General features: G+C 40.8%; 1 protein-coding gene across 12 annotated transcripts in view; it reads right to left on the minus strand.

Moving 5' to 3' along the window:
* celf6 (CUGBP Elav-like family member 6) overlaps positions 1-13452 on the minus strand; it is a 126606-nt gene extending 113154 nt beyond the window's left edge. For 5 of the 12 annotated variants that reach the window (XM_041056633.1, XM_041056542.1, XM_041056370.1 and 2 more), the window contains exons 1-2: positions 13248-13398; positions 4425-4507 (exon numbers count right to left, since the gene is read on the minus strand). In XM_041056633.1, coding sequence (XP_040912567.1) covers positions 4425-4507; positions 13248-13392 — 228 coding nt within the window. In that variant the 5' untranslated portion in view covers positions 13393-13398. Of the gene's footprint in view, positions 1-4424; positions 4508-13247 lie in introns of all 12 variants that reach the window. The other 7 variants (XM_041055878.1, XM_041056118.1, XM_041055962.1 and 4 more) reach the window with 2 other exon arrangements.
* Between the last annotated feature and the right edge of the window lie 4550 nt (positions 13453-18002).

The raw sequence follows: 18002 nt of genomic DNA on the forward strand, positions 1-18002 counted from the left end.
CAAGCACCAAGGGCAAGAGGCTGAATCTCTGATTACATTTACTGTACAAACTGTAGCAGCGGGATCTGATGCACAGGACATCAAGAGCTCATTATGCTCTTTACATGCAATTAATCAAACAATGTAAACAAAGCTCGCTTCAGCCACAACAGACAGAGCCGGATTCCCCGGTGGCAATTCAAATGCGGTAGACACAGTACAAGATTTAGTAAATAAAGGAATGTGAATTATGGAAAATGTAAGACTCACAGCCAATCTGGAGATGATGTAAGAGTCGTAGCTTCCTGCTGAGATCACACACTCCCTCACGCACACACAGACAACTATCTCTGCCTCCTCTCTGTCTCACTGTTAAGCCCGTAGTCTCTTCCCTTTGTGAAATGCACACAGTGTGTTAAAATGAAAATATCTGCGCTGAGCAGGAAAAATGAGACAAATACATTTTGTAACAATTAAAGTATTACACAAAGGACACACAAGTAGAAATACGGCATTCTGACCGAGATACTTATGTAGCTGTTCCTTTAACTGCGATGATCTGCGTTTGGAATCAATTCATGAATCCTACCAAATGAACTTCCTACTAAGAAAACTTCTTGTTTAAAAATTTAACCCTAAACCCTTTAAGGCATAATCTGCGATGCCAATGTAAAAACGCATTTTTCCGTCTGAAGTCCCATTTGCTTTAATTAATACTTTGCGCACACAAATTAGTTATTCGTCCATCTAAATCAATTAATAAGTTATGTGTTGTGCTGTAACAATATGCAGCCACTTAATGGTGGCCGTCTTTTGTTGTTGGGAAAAGCTGAAGCTATGCATCCTACCCTATTAGCTTCCATGCCCCCATTGCCTTTCTGTGCTACATAAGCAACCACAGTAAATAATATATTGTATCAGTACATTGCTGTTCATGAACAAACAATGCAGTGTTGTTACTAATCAACAGATAATGGGAGTTTCAAGCTTCCTGTCGTCATTCACAGCTCCACTGCCGGTGTGCTCGTGTAGGGAATGCAAACCAAGTCCAGTGTCTCTGCTCCACAATAACACTTATGAGAACAACATAGCAGCATGTTGGTTAATATACTGTATATCTTTTTACAGTATTCAATAGGTGTATGTATCCTGCATAATGCCCAAGACATTCTGTAGTTCTGTTGTGTGTCTTTTTTTCTCTCTCAACAAACCAAGCTTCAGCAAAGCTTAAAGCAGCAGACAGACAACAAAAATAGAAACATAGGTTGCGAACTGTGAAGCTGTAATCACCTCTGCTCTCTGCCCAGTATAGACACTACTTTCCTTTTGACAGATGCCAGAAGGAGCATAAGACAGGCCACACTCACCAAGCTCTGGCTCTGTCTGTCACAGATCGAAGCCGATTGGTCACCTGGACAACCGTCAAACCATAAAACTCTCATGCATACACCTTATTTCCCAGTCCTCCGAATTTTAGGTTGGAATGTTTACAAGTAGTAGATGAATCTGTAGGCTCTGTTTGAAGAAACATTTTCAAACTGCTTTTGTGGAGTTTGCTCCACGTGATCCAGCTTCCTTCCACAGTCCAAAGACATGCAGGTTAGGTTAATTGGCGTTTCTAAATTGCCTGTAGGTGTAAATGTGAGCGTGAATAGTTGTTTGTCACTGTATGTCAGCCCTGTAATATTCTGGTGACCTGTCCAGGGTGTACCCCGCCTCAATGTCATCTGGGATTGGCTCTAGCCCCCCACTCCACCCCTCACCCTCAAAGGATGGACTGCATAGCTAGTGGATTGATGGATAGTCTGGATCAAACCTGGGAGCTAAACAAGTGAAATCTATCATTCTCTGTGCTCCTGAGCTTTGTAGAAACAGTGAATTTTACGTCTAAAGGAGGATGCCATATAAAGAATTAATCTGGTAATCTGGGTTGAAGGTTGAGGGGTTGAGCTCTTTTAAAGCCAACACGTGCTCTAATTTGAATTTAACCTCATATGACATGACTGTGTAGCTGCTATTGCAGATGTACGGTGGCATATTAGGGCCATTGCAGCTAAAAAAAAAGACAAACAAAAAAAAACATTTTTTTTTTTTTTTTTACATTTTTTTGTAAAGGAACAGCATCACTTCACTTTGCAAGACTGGATAAACCTCATCATCTGCACCATCAAACTGACATGTGTGCATGTGAGTTTTATGAACAGTTGTCCTGGTGACCAACCGGCTTTGGTCTGCGACAGACAGAGCCAGAGCTTGGTGAGTGTGGCCTGTCTTATGCCCCTTCTGGCATCTGTGAAAAGGAAAGTAGTCTCTATACTGGGCAGAGAGCAGAGGTGATTACAGCTTCACAATTCGCAGCCTATGTTTCCATTTTTGTTGTCTGTCTGCTGCTTTAAGGTTTGCTGAAGCTTGGTTTATTGAGAGGAAAAGACACTAGTGCTACACAAAGTCTTAGTCATCATGCAGGACACATTCAATGGCACCATCATAAAAATGTGATTTGTCTGCATCAGATTCATTTTTTAGGCAGTGTTTGTATTATTTTGTTCACCTGATATTTTATTTTATTTTTTCACTTAACTTCTTGTGAGAGAAGGATGCTGATGTTTAAAAAAAAAAAAAAACAAAGCAAAAAAAAAAAAAACAGATGTCTCATTTAAACATTTGCATTTAGGTTGCCTGACAGTCACACAGCCACAACCAGACTGCACAATCATGTCTGCAATTCTGTGTGGAGAAGCTACTGAGATGGCACCATTATACGACCGAGCATCTCAAACCATCAGGCCATGACAATGACAATGAGGCTTGTCCAGAAGTGTCACCTCTCCCGGTCTTTGTCTGTCTCTTCTCTCTCCCACTCACATTGTTTTCTCTTTCTCGCCCTCTTTCTCTCTCTCTCTCGGAAAGACAGAACATCTTTATTAGCCTTCTGTATGCAGGCTGTGTTCAGTGTGAGATTGCAGGACTGACCCCTCGCTGTGAGCTGTACAGGGGAAATGTTTACCCAAACCCCACAGAACATGCCATTAACCTCTTTCTGGATAGAAGACAAACAAGAATGTCCCTCTATGGGGGCAATAAAGACAGGAGCACCTATCCAGGACCATCATGACAATCATCTCATTATGAAACCGCGGGAGGCAGGGAGCCTGGTCTCCCTGGGACTCTGTCGCTGCGGTGTACCAGTGTGCCTAACGTTCAGTGAAGTACGTCTGATATTCAGTGAAGTGCAAACAACTGATTAACACAACAGTGAGGGACAACATAAAGCTCCCCAACTCCATCAACCACCTCTGCCCCCCCTTTGCAAACCATTCCCTACACCTACTTTCTTCCTCTCCTACTTCCCGTCTCTTCTCACCTACCCCCCTTCTGTCTCTCCGTACCTCGCTCCCCCTCCCTATAGATTTAGACGGATATCCTGAGGCTCTGATTAAAGCCCCAACCTGGGAGGGTGTCTTGGTATGTGGTGAAAAGAAAGTGGGGGTGGAGGGGGGCCAGTGAGGAGCCTGGGCACTGGAGCAGCTTCTCGTTCTTAGGGACCTGCGGGTGTAATTCAATCACACCTCGATAATTCCCCTGATGTGAGAGTCGAATCCCCCTCACACACATCAAGTACAGATAGACACCACAAGCTCACGCTCATCCCAGATTGAGGGTCTCCCCCTGGGTGGGTTTAAGAGCCCACTACTAGGTATGTTTTACCTGTGTCGTTTGAAGAGGCCATTATTTTAATTGAAAAAGTTACCTGCTTGCCAAAGGCAAACCACAGAAAAAAAAGGGGGGGGAAGGGGCGGAAGAGAATTAAAACAAAAACACCAGATGGTGATATACATGGTAAAAATGATTGTTTATACTTACTGTTTGATTATATGTGATAATGAGAGTGGGATTCCTCAAGGCAATTAGTGTCTGCAGCAGCCATATTGTGAGAGGACAGGGGAAGGACAGCACAGGCTGTTATGAAGGAGCGCTTATCAAATATCTCTGCCGGGGTGATTAGTGTAATAAGACACTGCAAGGTGAGATAGGCCACTCACACTCTTTTAGTATGTCTGCGCGTGTGTGCTTGTCTGTGTTGGTGACTGAGTGAGAAAGTGTGTGTGTTAGAGTGAGCAAGAGAAAGAAGCTGAGAGGGAGTCTGAGAAAGTATGACTGACTCTTTCCATCTGTTTCCATATCTGTGTGTGCCTGAATGTGTGTCTTAATGTATACTGTGTCCCCTTGTGCCTCAGCCTGCGTGTGTGTATCTGTGTGTGTGTGTGTGTGTGTGTGTGTGTGTGTGTGTGTGTGTGTGTGTGTGTGTGTGTGTGTGTGTGTGTGTGCGTGTGTGTGTGTGTGAGCAACTGTGATATAATTCCTATGTTAATGTAGATTCCCATACCAGGCTGGTTGCCCCGGGGGCTTTAGCCTATGACAGAGGGCAGATCGGGGGCACTTACCCCTGGCAGAGTCTTCTGTTCATGGAGGGCGCTCTGGGCCTTCAGTGCTGACTCTCTGGCACAGTATGTTAGAAAGGCACATCCTACAGGGAGACAGGGGAAACATACAGTAGGTTTAGACTACCAGACAACAGCTACACAACTACACACCACGTAGAAAAAAAAGGTTCTAGTGACAGAGAATGGTCAGATAAAACAAAAGTACATTTAATGTACGTTGTGCTTCTTAGGGCATGTAATAGTTGTAAGGGTCCACACAACTCTATCGATGTTTGCTCAGAGATTAAGCACCCCCAAATGGACCCAGAGATTTGTGATTTCACTGAAGTAATTTCTAATCTACACATGGCCATATCATAAAACTTACTAGAGTTTTACAAGTTATTGCCAAAAAAATGTATTAAATTACAATAAAATTCATATGCTCTGGTGACAATTGGAATGTGGCTCTCTGAAGTTAATAGCTCTGTACCCTCAGAGAAAATAACATGCTCGTTAGATTAAAATTTAGCACTTTCTTTTTTCAAAATATGACAACCGCTACTGGACCCGTCCATATCTTCACTGTCTATCAGGATAAAATGTTTGCCACATTGCTTCTATTATTACTACTACTAGTAGTAGTCAACTAATTCTGTCTTTTTTTCTCCATTTAAAATAGTAAAATTGACTATGCAAATAAAACAGAACAATGTTCAACATACAAGTGTAAAAAGTGTGTTCCTGGAGGTTGAGATTAAACAGAATGGTGGTGGAAAATGCTTAGTCACCCCAGATGGATAGATTTTTATTTTTTTTTTTAAATAAAACTGTGCATACTACTTTCTGATGAATGATCACTTTCATATTTATTCAACCAGGGAGAAAAAAGTCAAACAGTGTGCATATTTTTAGCCTGCCAAATAATTAAAAACCTCTGGTGATGAGCTGACACTGTACTCTCACACACATCTCTGGAGACTTTTCTTCAAGTTGGAAAATTCAGGAAAACAGAATGAATATTCATCAGTAAAGAAGTCCCTAACAAAAATGTGACAGCTTTCATTAAAGAGTGAGTGGTTGCTCTGTTACGCGCTTGGCAGAGTTGACAGTGGGTGACCCCGTTCAGAAGAGGTTTTGCACTATACAGCATAATTTCCCATTACTACATGTCACACCTGCTGCCAAGGATTCCCATGGGAGGAGAGAGAGAGAGAGACAGAGAGAGACACACACACACACACACACTCACACATACAGATGATACACGGCATGCAGCACATAGCACCCAACACCCCTGAAACCCTGCAACACACTCTGGCGCCCGGCCAAGAGAGCTCCCTTTCACGACAACCTTCACCCTCCTCCACAACTAGGCAGTTACTCAAGAGGAAAAATCACCTAAACGACACTGATGAAACAGCATGCCACACAGCAAAGCAGAAAAGTTTGGGAGCCTGGGGAAACACTCTTCATCCTTTGTGACATTACAAAACTGTGGGACATGAGCCGAGGCCTCCCGGGGGGCATGTCCCAGCAAAGGCTTATGGGAACCGTAGGCTGTTGCTGACACTCTTCTGCCACTACCCTAACCTTTTTTATATTTTTCACTTCGCTGCTTTGCAGGTGTTTAGTATATATCTTGGCAAGATTTCATCACATGATTTACTGTGGTGAGACTTTAAAAATGTCCCTACCACAAATCAGTGCAGCGCTGATGCAGCAGTGATGGTGCTTTTTCTAGACAAAGTTGACCAGTAAAGTTTTATTTGACCATTGTCCTTCTAGGAAAGTAGCTTTGGACTGTCCCAAGTCCTTTAATGATATATAAACTCCAAAAAGTGTCCATCTAAACATGGCACTACAAAAATCAGACTCTGGATTGAAATAGCTTTATAATTTCATAAAATATTTCTGTGTTTTTATATTTTTCACCTTTTCTTTTACTTCCTCTCTGAACAGAACACAAAATGTGTTTAGTTTCAGTGCTAGAAACTGAAAACAAGCACTTTACGTAAATACAGTTTTGAAGCACTTTATCCTTTGTGAGGCTGCTTTATACTTCTACTCCACTACATTTTATTTTACAGCTATAGTTACGAGGTACTTTTAGGATTAATATTTTCCATACAAAAACATGTGATCAGTTTATCATGGTGCATAAAATACCCAGCAGTTTATGAAGTACTTAAAATCAGTTTCAGTGGCACTTATATATTGATCACTTAAAAATATAACCATAGTGTACCATAGCCATAATGTAAGCCATTCTCTTTAATGAGCACTTTTACTTTTGATATTTTCAGGAAAACTTTAATGCTTATACTATTTTTCTTTTAAGCACAATTTTGAATGCAGAGCATTTGCTTCTAATGGACTATTTTTATAGTATAGTGACATAGTATAGAGTCCAGTACCTTCAAGAAAAATAGCCTTTATTAGTTCAAATGATGCATTAAACTAGACTTTTTTTGTGCAGCCTTTAATATTCAGGCCAGCTACAAAGATGCCTCGGCTTCCTCGCAGCAGTGGAAAATCAGCAGGACTTTTAAGGAAGCTTCATATCCAACACTGCTGGCTCAAGGGACTTCTGAAGCCCAAAGGAGTCAGTGATTGAGAAAGCCAGTCGTGGAACAGATGAGCATTCAGCTTGGGGAACATGGGGAGAGGCACAAAGATACCGTTTGAGGGGAGTTAACAGGAATGTAGCAGCTGGTAGCAGGTTAGGGCTGTCATCTTAACATTTTAAGTTGGCTAATTGGCATGGGATTACATTCATACTCAAGTTATCTCATAGTATTGTCTCCTTGGTATTATATGCAAGCATGCGAATGGAGCCTTCAAAAGCACACCACTTTCATTGGTCTGGAGTGATGCTGTGCAAACTTATTTCAAATATACAGCATTGTTGCAAAAAAAAAGTGTTGCTTTGACAACAGAAACAGACATGAAGTTAACTTAGGGAACTAAAGCAAGGTTTAAGTCTTAGATATAAGTAATGTAGACTCAAGATTATTTGCAGTAAAAGGTTAAAACATGAAAAAACATGCTTGTTTACTGATACTTAAGATGTGCAATTTTTCATCAAATTATTCAGATTTCAAGTTTCCTCTGCAAATTAAAGTTTGAACTAACCAAATATTCTAAAGTCTGGAGGAAAAAAGTTGGGTGGATTTAATGGGGATAAGAGGAGGAGGTGAACATGGACAAGGTTCTGAAATTAAGGGTAAGCTCTGGAGGGGGGTTCAACAGAAGGACTGGTGGCTTCCTGTGATGAGCAGGTTAAGTGGGGTGAAAATAATACTTTGGTAATCAAAGACAATTTACCACACTATAATTTCAGAGAGGGACAAAAGTTCAACAAATTATATTTAAGGCAAATGAAAAAGTAAACCCTGCAAACTGGTTCAAAGAGAAAGCAGGAAATGTAAAATGTGTTGTTGCGTTTGCTAGACACGTTTCGGGTAATTACTTAAAGAACTTTTCCCCCTGTAACGCTTCTTCTAACAATTTGTTTTGAAATGGAAATTAGTATGTGCTCACAATTGCATGCATCCAGGCATTAAGAGTAAATTGTGCTTTTTTAAGGCATCAGGTACCTGTAATTGAAATAACTCCAGAACAAATTTGTATAAAATTTCAATTCATTAGCAGTGAATTCATGAATCATGAACAATTTGCTCTCCTTCGGTCTCCTCACACATGTCTGATCCAAGAATGTTCATTAAACTGGGAAAAGAATGCAAATTAATTTCAGAAAAAGATCTAGGCGCAAAAAAAAAAATAAAGTAAAACAACTGGATGCCGCTGGATGTGACAGCCTGACCCCCTCATGGGTACTGACACAAATATGATGTGCGGATTCATTCACCGATTCATGTTTCTGTGTTAACCACACTGTTACCTGCGGAGCATCTTTCCATCTTTCAGTTGTTCTATCCATCTACACTCGGAGCGTGCTGTTCAGAGCTTAGCTGTCTGGTTCACACGCAGCCCCCTTTCTAATGATCAAAGAGGTCATCTGTACACTTAAACTACACCTGTCACTCAACTTACATCAACTGTCAATCACTGTCCAACGCTTCCTCTACAACTCTCACCCTGTAGATAAAACTCAATACAAGCATGGATCTGTAACTCAGTGGCCATTACTGTAAGTCAACAGAATTGAATTTCACAGAAAACCACAAAACTGTCTACAAATTGTAAAGACACTTTCAAAGATTTGTTGTTGCGTTCTATGAGTCAATTGCAATTAGATATTACTGCCCCACTGAGGTTTGCTTTTGACATTTCAATGCCTATGAGGGTTTTTTATGTCAATTTGGCAGGCTATTTATAGCCAATTACACTGCATGGACCTACCGAGGAGAGCAGAATGGATGAGGATATTTAACAACTCTTTGTATCTCTTCCTCCTGGCTGTGTGGTGCAGCTCCGAGTCCCTCCTCTCAGCATCAGAGACGGATTGATAGATAATGCTACTCAAGCAAAAGATTTGCCCCCCACTAACATTCAGCATGTCTGAACAATGCATGCGTTCTGGCACTGACACTAAGTATTATGATAATGTAGTGCGCAGTGAAATGATGGATGTTAAACAGCACGACCTGGCTGCACCACACACTGACGAGCACCATGCCCGCCAATAGTGTCAAGTCATCCCACGCGCTGTGTAAGGCTCCCCGACGACACACAAACTATCAAACCGACATTAAAGGCAACAGTGTCTAACAACTACGAGGTAGGATGTGATCATCAGTTAAAACAAACAAATGAAAAAAAATATTCTCTGAGCAGACGTCAGCATATATGTAGCTACACTCACCCACTGAAGTGTACAAGAAAATATAACGTGCAAAATTCTCCTGATATTCAGACAGGTCCCCTGGAGATTCCCTGAATGCCCAAAGTAAGAATTCACAAGGCACAAAACATCTGTTCAAACTGATGCAGCACAATCCACATGAATTAGTCATGAGCAAACATGACATATTTTGATCTGCCCTTAAATCCATAATTATGGTGCAATTCTGTGTCACAGGACTCGGGCTGTGAAAAAAGGCAGTGCTGCAAATCATCCATTAGGTATGGTTTACTAACTGATGCCAACAGCCATATACATCATGTACCTGAAACAAATCAAATCTTTCTCAGACACATACTAAGCTCAAAGAGGGATTTGAAAGTAATAGTCGAACTAAATTTATGGCACTGTGCTAAATCTTTATGAACTTTATGTTTTTAAGGATTGTGGAGCCAAGCTGATTATAACCTCCCCCACTCTTCTGTTGCTCTGCTGTGAAAAATGTTTGCATTACTGTTTATGATAAAAATGTGGATTGAATTTGTGATAATGTTACAACATTAGATCTACAGTCTCCCAGGCCTTTGACATAATAGCTAACCACCATCCATTGGCATTTTATGCATTTTTATGAACCAAATAGAAGACAAAAGATTGACAAAAGATTATTAAAAATCTTATATTGTATAGAGGCGGAGGAAATGACTCAGGCGGTGTACTGCTACACTGTTGATGATAGTTACACAGCTTCAACACTGCTCTGTGTAGATTAATACCATTCATCCAGACATCGGGTTGAACTGAAACTATCCATTAGTTGTAGAGATGAAGATGTATCCGAGAGATTTCTACTTAGTGGCAGTGATGAGACTGTCATGTGACCCACCCAGAGAAGTTAAAATGTCTAGGTCTCACCACCGACCATCATAAGCTGATTTGGCAAACTAGCAAACAGCTGTTAATTTCCATATCTAGCAGACATGGAACATTAGCATTAGCATTCATTTGGAGTTGCGTTTATGGCACCTGATGAATGTAAGTCCAGTATTCATCCCAGAATACTGAAGTGGTTAAGTGTCTTTGATTTCTCATTTCTCTATGAGAGGACCTTTAACCCAGGGGAACCTGATAATCTTCTGTTTTAACAAGTTATTCTCTCTGTCCTCAACTCAACTATTACATAACTCTGAATCTATAACAGTTGAATTCCTTAAACCTAAAGGTCTTTGTGCAAACACAGAATAGCAGAAAATTATGAAGAAATGAAGAAGCAATTGTGAACTTTATTGTACAGTTTAGGTTTTTCACATTTTACTTTGATTGGTAGAAGAGGAAGGAAATGTTTACTAGTATTGTGAGACCCAATGTAATTGTTGATGCTTTACAGTTTTATTATTATTTTTATTATTTTTATTATTATAATATTTTTGTTCTGTTAAGTAGACTAATGTGGTCCACAACAAATTACAATTAAATTTAAAATTGATGAATTGGATTATATGTAAGGCTGCTGTTCTGATGTTAGTGTGTTATTTACAGCTGAATTCAGTTTGAACAAAAGTGCAGCATTTCACAGAACTTTCACAGTTACGTCAATAATTAATTTTACCTTCAATTGCCCTACAAAAGCTCTTCTCGGTTTCAGAATGGCCATTCAGTCAACTGCTCTCCTTGACTGACACAGCTAATGATACACTATACCTACTTATGTTTTGTTAACGACACTAATCCCATTTTCTTCCTCTTGTACTTTCTTTCTTCAGTCTACAGGTATCACATGTCGACGCAGCAGGAGGCATGAACATGGTTTAGGTGAGTGGCCAATAAGAAAAACTCATCCATATAATGCATTAGTGAAATCTTATTAAAAGTGCACGCCTGTGCGCCCAAAGTGACTTTGAATGTCATGCGGGATGAAGTGGGCATACTGCATACATCAGAGTGGCCTTGGTGGAGGATGATTTGAACGGGCATACTGTCTGGCTTTGGAACAGGATTATCCTTCCCGAGGCAACCATCCTCCAGAGTGTTGACATTCAGGGATGGTTGAGGACAGGCGTAAACAACACGAACATCAGAAATATTGTTTTAATCGATCATCGGGCTCCAAAGAGGAACACTGGAAAGATGGGGAGCACGTTGAGCACCAGCAACTGATGGCTGGAGGAACAGGTGGTGCATGGAGACCTTCGGAGGCTGCACACACAAAAAAGCAATGCTGAGCCCACACTCATTTCTCCCACAAGAGCGCTTTACTTGTGCCGATCGATAAGATCATGAACTGTAGCCACTGACTTACATATCATACATAATTTGCCTGCTTTGTGAATAGATTATTTTTACTGAGAGTGCACCGATTGTGAATTCAATGACACCGTGCTTGTGTGCAAACGCGAAGTGCTGTGAGTGTGTGTGAGATTTAAAATCATATCTACAATTACAGCATAATTAAATGATTAATAACTGTCTGCAGAATAACACAAGTCTCAATCAGCTTCAATAGTGGTCTTATATTAAAATCTTTGAATATAGGACAGTTTTGTAACTGATATTAAAATAATAAACGGCATGCTCTAGACAGTCTGCTTATGATGACACGGACAGTAGCCTACTGGAAACGTGACCTTATTTTGAATTTCCATTCTAATAAAATTAATCTCTAAAACAGTATCGGATAAAGACTGAAAAGGTCAGAATTAATGATAATAATCATAATAATAATAATAATCATCATCATCATCATCATCATTATGGGTTGTCATTACATTATGAAAACCTTATTAGCCACAGCAGAATAAGGTGAAACATTAATAGAAAAAGTAGGACAATTCAAGGTTTCTAATAAATAATAGATCAACATCTAAATACAAAAAGGAACAAAGCAATTTCCCTTCAAAATCTGGTCATTATATTTACAGTAAAATCATTCTGCTGTATCTGTTTCTGTATTAAACATAACAATATAAACGCAGTAGTGCATAAAGTAAGTGAGACTTGAACTTGGAATTCTGGACTTGGACTAGATTCTTTTTATTTTGTTACTAAAAGACCTTCCAACCCTGACCGTACTCTGGCGTTCATTATTATAACTATCATTAGAACTAATCGATCCCTGATTTTCCGTGGCCTGTCTAACTAATTACTAAGTGATTACTGATCTCGGTCGTTTTGGACAATGACTGGGGGGACAGTTTGGGGGTGGGAGGGTGGCGATGACAACAGAGCGAGCGAGAGGACGATGCATGCTGGATCTCACCCTCTACTATTATCCTGCTTTGTACTTCCTGACTGCAACCCGCCCACGGAGCAGCATTACAATACAGCTGCCATGTAAATAGTATTTTCCACAGCTAATGACGTCTGGAAAGTATGCTGCATATTAGCCTGCTGAAAGGTCAAAGCAGCATGCCAGCACCACCTTAATCACCCAATGCTGATTGCCTGATAATGGTTTGCATTTTCCGTTCCCCTGAAAGCATTTATTTCTCTCTGACAATATGCAGCGGACTGGATGAAGAACGTAGGGATATTTTTTTTATTTATTTATTTTTTATTATTATTTTTCTTAAAGTTGTGAAGAAATTTCTGTTCTGCAGCTGCAGAAATAACACAGCATCCCCGAGCGCTTGCCTGCCTGTCCCGCCCCCTTAAACTGGGATGCTCAGCACATGATAGTCAATGTAAACACACAAAGGCGTTTTCAGCTGTAGTATTCACGTGGACTGGCTGAACGCGCTAAAAATTAACCCTGCGCTTGCGAGTCATTCACTTCCATGTGTTCTCCCGCTCACGCCTCATATATGTTGTATGTATGTTTTTTTTTTTTTTTTTAATGTGCGTGCGCGCGCGCGCACATTTGTGTGTGCGCGTGTGAAGGATCTAGGGGGCTCCCACTCTCTGTCCCAAACATCTGCAAATTAACACACTTTTCATGCTGCTCTGCCCCAAAACTGAACTGGGACGTTTTTGTTTTCCTCATCTCCCTTTTTGGGTAAATTCTAAAGGAACACAGAAGTAAAGATACCAAAATAACCAACCTTTATGCATTCCCGTAAACCTGTCTTTCAGTACAGTGAGTTCGTATATCTTTCCGAATTCCTCAAACAGGGGTTTCAGGTCTTTTTCCTCCAGGTTTCTGGGAATCTGCCCGATGAAAAGCTTGATGGCGTCGTGGTCCTTCATTGGAATGGTGTTCTGGCCGATGGTAAGCCCGTTCATCCTGCCGGCGCTGTTCGTGGTGCTGAATCCATTCTCTTGCTGCACTCCGTTTGCAGTGACTGTAGCCATCTTTCCTCAATGGGCCGGCGGGCTGCTCTCTCTCTCTCTCTCTCTCTCTCTCTCGCTCTCTCTCTCTCGCTCCCTCACACTCACTCACTCCTTCTCCCTCTCTCTCTGTAGTTAACTGCACAGTGCACACTGCCCCCCCTCCCTTATATCTTCTCTCTCCCCACTCCTCCGCCGGTTTTCCCTCCCTACTCTCTTCTCTCTCCTCTTCCTTCACAGCGTAACCCCCCTTGTTTGGAATCAGCCTTATTTATTTTTCTTATGCTTTATGTATTTTCATTTTTAAGTCGCCCCCCACCACCTCCAACAACACCCCCCCCCCCCTCCCCGACCCACCCCCCCAGCTGCCACTCTGCTCGTGACGTCAACTCGTACTTTTGAACAAACCCCGCCCACCGCCTAATTTGCATAACGAGCGCGGCCCAGGCCGAAGGGAGAGCAGGATGGCTGAGGGCCCCACAGGGCAGAGTAAGAACGCAAACATTTGTGTAGAGTGGAAAGCCTGGGACATTTAAATGGTGCAAAGGCAGCATTTGTGCTACTTCTCCCGCCTGTGTCAGGCCATTTAGTTTTGTTTCAGCAACAAGGCAAAACTGGGGCTGGTTTAGGGGGAATAGTAGCTTTGTATTGGCAACTCATGTGATTGTATCTCACAAGATCCCTTTGTGATGATCCATAACAGTGGTTTTTTATATTAGTGGGAAAACAATAATAGATTATCTGGTAAAAAAAAAAAAAAAAAAAAAAAAAAAAAAAAAAAAAAATACTGTGGCTCTAAATAATTAATATTTTATTATTCTTCAATTTCAGTACATTTTAATTCTTAAATACAGTATCCTATCAGGTAAATAATTGTATACATGTAGCATGCTGTCCATAAAAAGTCCCTGTCAGATGTTTAGAAATAAAACCAGCAGGGCTGTAAGTCCAGAGGACCAGTCATGAAAGACACTGCTGTGAAGCCTTGTAGAAATGTTCTCAGTCCTGGTCCTTGGGAACCAGTGCCCTGCTGGTTTTCATTCTAACCATCTAAGAGGGACTATTTTACACCTGGGAAGCCAGGTGAATGCTATTAACTACCTGGGAGGGTAGAAAAGAAACAGAGCTGTGATTCAGGAGGACTGAGACCCACTGCTCTGTGGTGCTGTGTTCACATGGTCTGATGTACTATATATAATTCATGGTATGGTTTCATTGTCCTTTAAGTATAGACACCAAAATATGACACATTTTTAAATAAAAACTATAGTTTTAATAACATTAGCATTAAAATGTTTGAGAATTGTTTGTGATAAAGTGACATAATGAAAGAAATCATCAGTATCCGCAATGAAACAATTCCCTCTCACACAGGGACATCCACAGATCAAAGAAAGCTTGTAACTGAAAACAGAGTTTACAGCGGTTATTTCAAAAGGTTTCCCTTCTGTCATGAAGCACTATCATATGCTTCATATGTGTTTACAATCTTTCTACTTGTTTTTTTTTCTTTTTTCCCTATACAGCAGCAGGAATTTTACAGGCTCACTGGTACTTTTCAGAGCTCCAGAGAAGATAAAGAAGAAGATTTGGAGAGAAGATGGAAGCTTGGTCAGGTGTTCAGATCAAAGGCATATTTGGGTGAATAATTAAAAAGATCGCAGCATGTAGGAATGCAACATGCAGCAGCCTTTGGAGTATTGCACTATTAAAAAAAAGTGCTTCTTTTTTTCCACTACATGACGACAATGGGAATAGATGGAGAGAAAGAGCAGGAGGGAATAAAAAAAAAAAACCCTGTAGTCTAAAGTGATGTCAGCTCAAACCTCCGGATTCAGAGCTGACTTGTGTCACTGTCCATGGTGCTGATTCAACGTTGCCATTCAGAAACCGTGAAATAGATTGTTGGAGCTACAATTTTTAACAGTACATGTTTGCACTACAAATTCTCCACACTCTCTGTCTGTCTGCTGTGCACAATTTCTGAACCGGTCTGTCCTTTACTGCACAAAGGGAATGTTGCATTCATCACCACACTCTTCGGAATAGTTTTGTTATTCATGCGAGTGAGCCTGTGCACTTGCCAGCGTTGTATTTCTCAAACAGTGCATTCTGTACACAGAAATGTCTAATTAGTACAGATGGGAATAACACATCAATACAAGGGCAGTCCAGCTCATACTGATATGAGTGATCATGCTTGATGTGAAGGCATTTGTTTGGATTATATCATGTTATCAATAATCGATTGTATATGGCCAGTTTATTATGGATATGATTAATAAGAGCTGCATGGTACCATATAGCGTAATAAGATCTGCCCTGTTCCAATATCCCTGCACAAGACACAGAGTCTCTGACACCTCCAGAGGTGTTGTTCTGTAACTGAGCCTGACCTTTGATCCCCTTGTGGAACTGGGCAAATGGAGAGAAAACGTGTCTTCTGGGATCAGTAGAGGATCACAAAAAAAAAACTGCATGTCTGCTACTGAAATGCATTCAACAGACATGCTTAACCTCTGTTAGGTCAGAATTAATTGGCCAGTACAAAGATGTAATTAAATAGTGGTGATTAGTTTGTTCTGTTGCTTCTGTTAATTAGTAGACTAAAGCTGCCTCACAATAATATGTAACATTTTTAGAGCTTTATCTATCTATCTATCTATCTATCTGCAGACAAATTAACCAGTCATGTCCTTTTTATATCTAATGTTATTTATTCACACTTTTTATAAACATTGTTGTCATGAGAAGAAATAAACACAAACATCTTCTCCCATGAGCCAGTAATTGAGCTGACCGGTTCCTTTCCACTCTGGTAGCAATGCAAATTTGACATTTGAACGGCTTTTCAGTGAGTTACTTAGTGTTTATGTTATCAGAGGAGCAGTCTTATCTATCATAAATAGACAACTGGGTGGCCACCTTTTTCAAAAATATCTGACAGTATGATAAGCACATACATTGTAAGGAGTCACCCCAGTGGAAAGTGTCACAATGTACCTCATGAACTTGCTTGGTCACTAGGTAGTAGAGAAGTCAGCTTTGATGGATTATGTGCTGTTTTCTTTGCAGGCTTCTGTGTGTTTGTGTTCGTGTGTGTGTGTGTGCATGTGTGTGTGTTTACCCCTGATGTCTGTCAGAGTGAACGGTCTTTGGGGATAGTGGTATTCTGAGAGCAAATAACAGTAACATCTGGCACTGCACTGGCTTTGTTATGAATATTTATTTATTTTCTATTTAATCATGTCTTTGTAGACCATCTCAAAAAAAAAAAAAAAAATCCTGCAGAGTTTTTTGCTCTGAATAGGGATCAAAAACACAACGGGTCTCCCTTGTCAATATCATCAGGGCCATTCTTTCCCACAAAGACATAGCTAATTTAGCTTCAGTGCTGCTTATTGGCTTTGTGATTTTTGTTTCCTTGCTTTTGTCATTTCTCTGCGGGATAGTTTGCCTGCACAGCTGTGAAGACTTGGAAACTGCCTGGCAGGAGGAAATGCAGGTACTGCATGATCTCTTCAATTATGCCTGTGTGTAAGCATCCTCTTTGTTCGAACACAGGCAAGCGTATCAGAAAGGTTGACAGGGTTCTTCTTCTTGTCTGTGCCAAGCTCAGCACCTGGATGGCTGCACAGTGCACCTCTCCCGATTGCTCTCCTTTCAGACAAAAGAGCAGTCAGAATAGTTCCAGCTGTGTTTGTGAAGTGGGTATGAACTTGCAAGAAGAACAACACAGAGGAGGAGAAGTCCCTCAAGGATCTTGCACACACCAGAGACACATTTCACTCAAATTATTTTCTTATTCTTTCTGCATGGAAACTGTATTTGCCCATTAGCAGTGAGTGAGGATTTTCCATCACTGGGCTAACTAGAGTTGGGAGGGGGTGTGAACATTGTAAATGTGTCAGCAAAATCATTTCCAGACTAATGCAAAAAATATTTACCCTGAGTATTTCACACAGTACAACTGCTATTTTCTAGTCCTGAGTGAATGCCATTTCTGTTTTTATTACCAAAATTATTCACACCACTGTCAAGGTGACTTGTTGGAATGTCACAGACACACCACCTGAAACAGCTACCAAAAATATAGTCCCTTGAAGGAGCAAAATCAGTGACATAAGTCATGCATTGTGCATAACAGCTTGGTGTCATGCACAATTCCTTTATACTGTGTGTTCATTATCCCATTAAACTGGATATATGGAGTGGGCCAGGTGGAACGTAGTCATGCATGAACATTTTTCACTGTCTGTTTTGTAGAGTGAGTCCAAAAGGAGAACAACCATTGATATTCATGGCACAGCCGGTATGAGGTGTGACAGTATTTTTTGTGAATCTGTGAGTGTATATGGTAATACCAGAGCAGCCTCAAACCTCAACTGCAGTCTCTGCCTGGGGAGGGGCGCACGGTTCCCCCCACACAGGCACTGCAAGATAAAGAACCACTCACTCAGAAGCCATAATTTTCTCTTAAAACACAATTTCTTGCCAGTTCATTTGCCTCTGTGTTGTAGGGAAAATGC

This window comes from Toxotes jaculatrix, chromosome 1, assembly GCF_017976425.1.
Source record: "Toxotes jaculatrix isolate fToxJac2 chromosome 1, fToxJac2.pri, whole genome shotgun sequence".
NCBI classification, from domain to species: Eukaryota; Metazoa; Chordata; class Actinopteri; family Toxotidae; genus Toxotes; species Toxotes jaculatrix.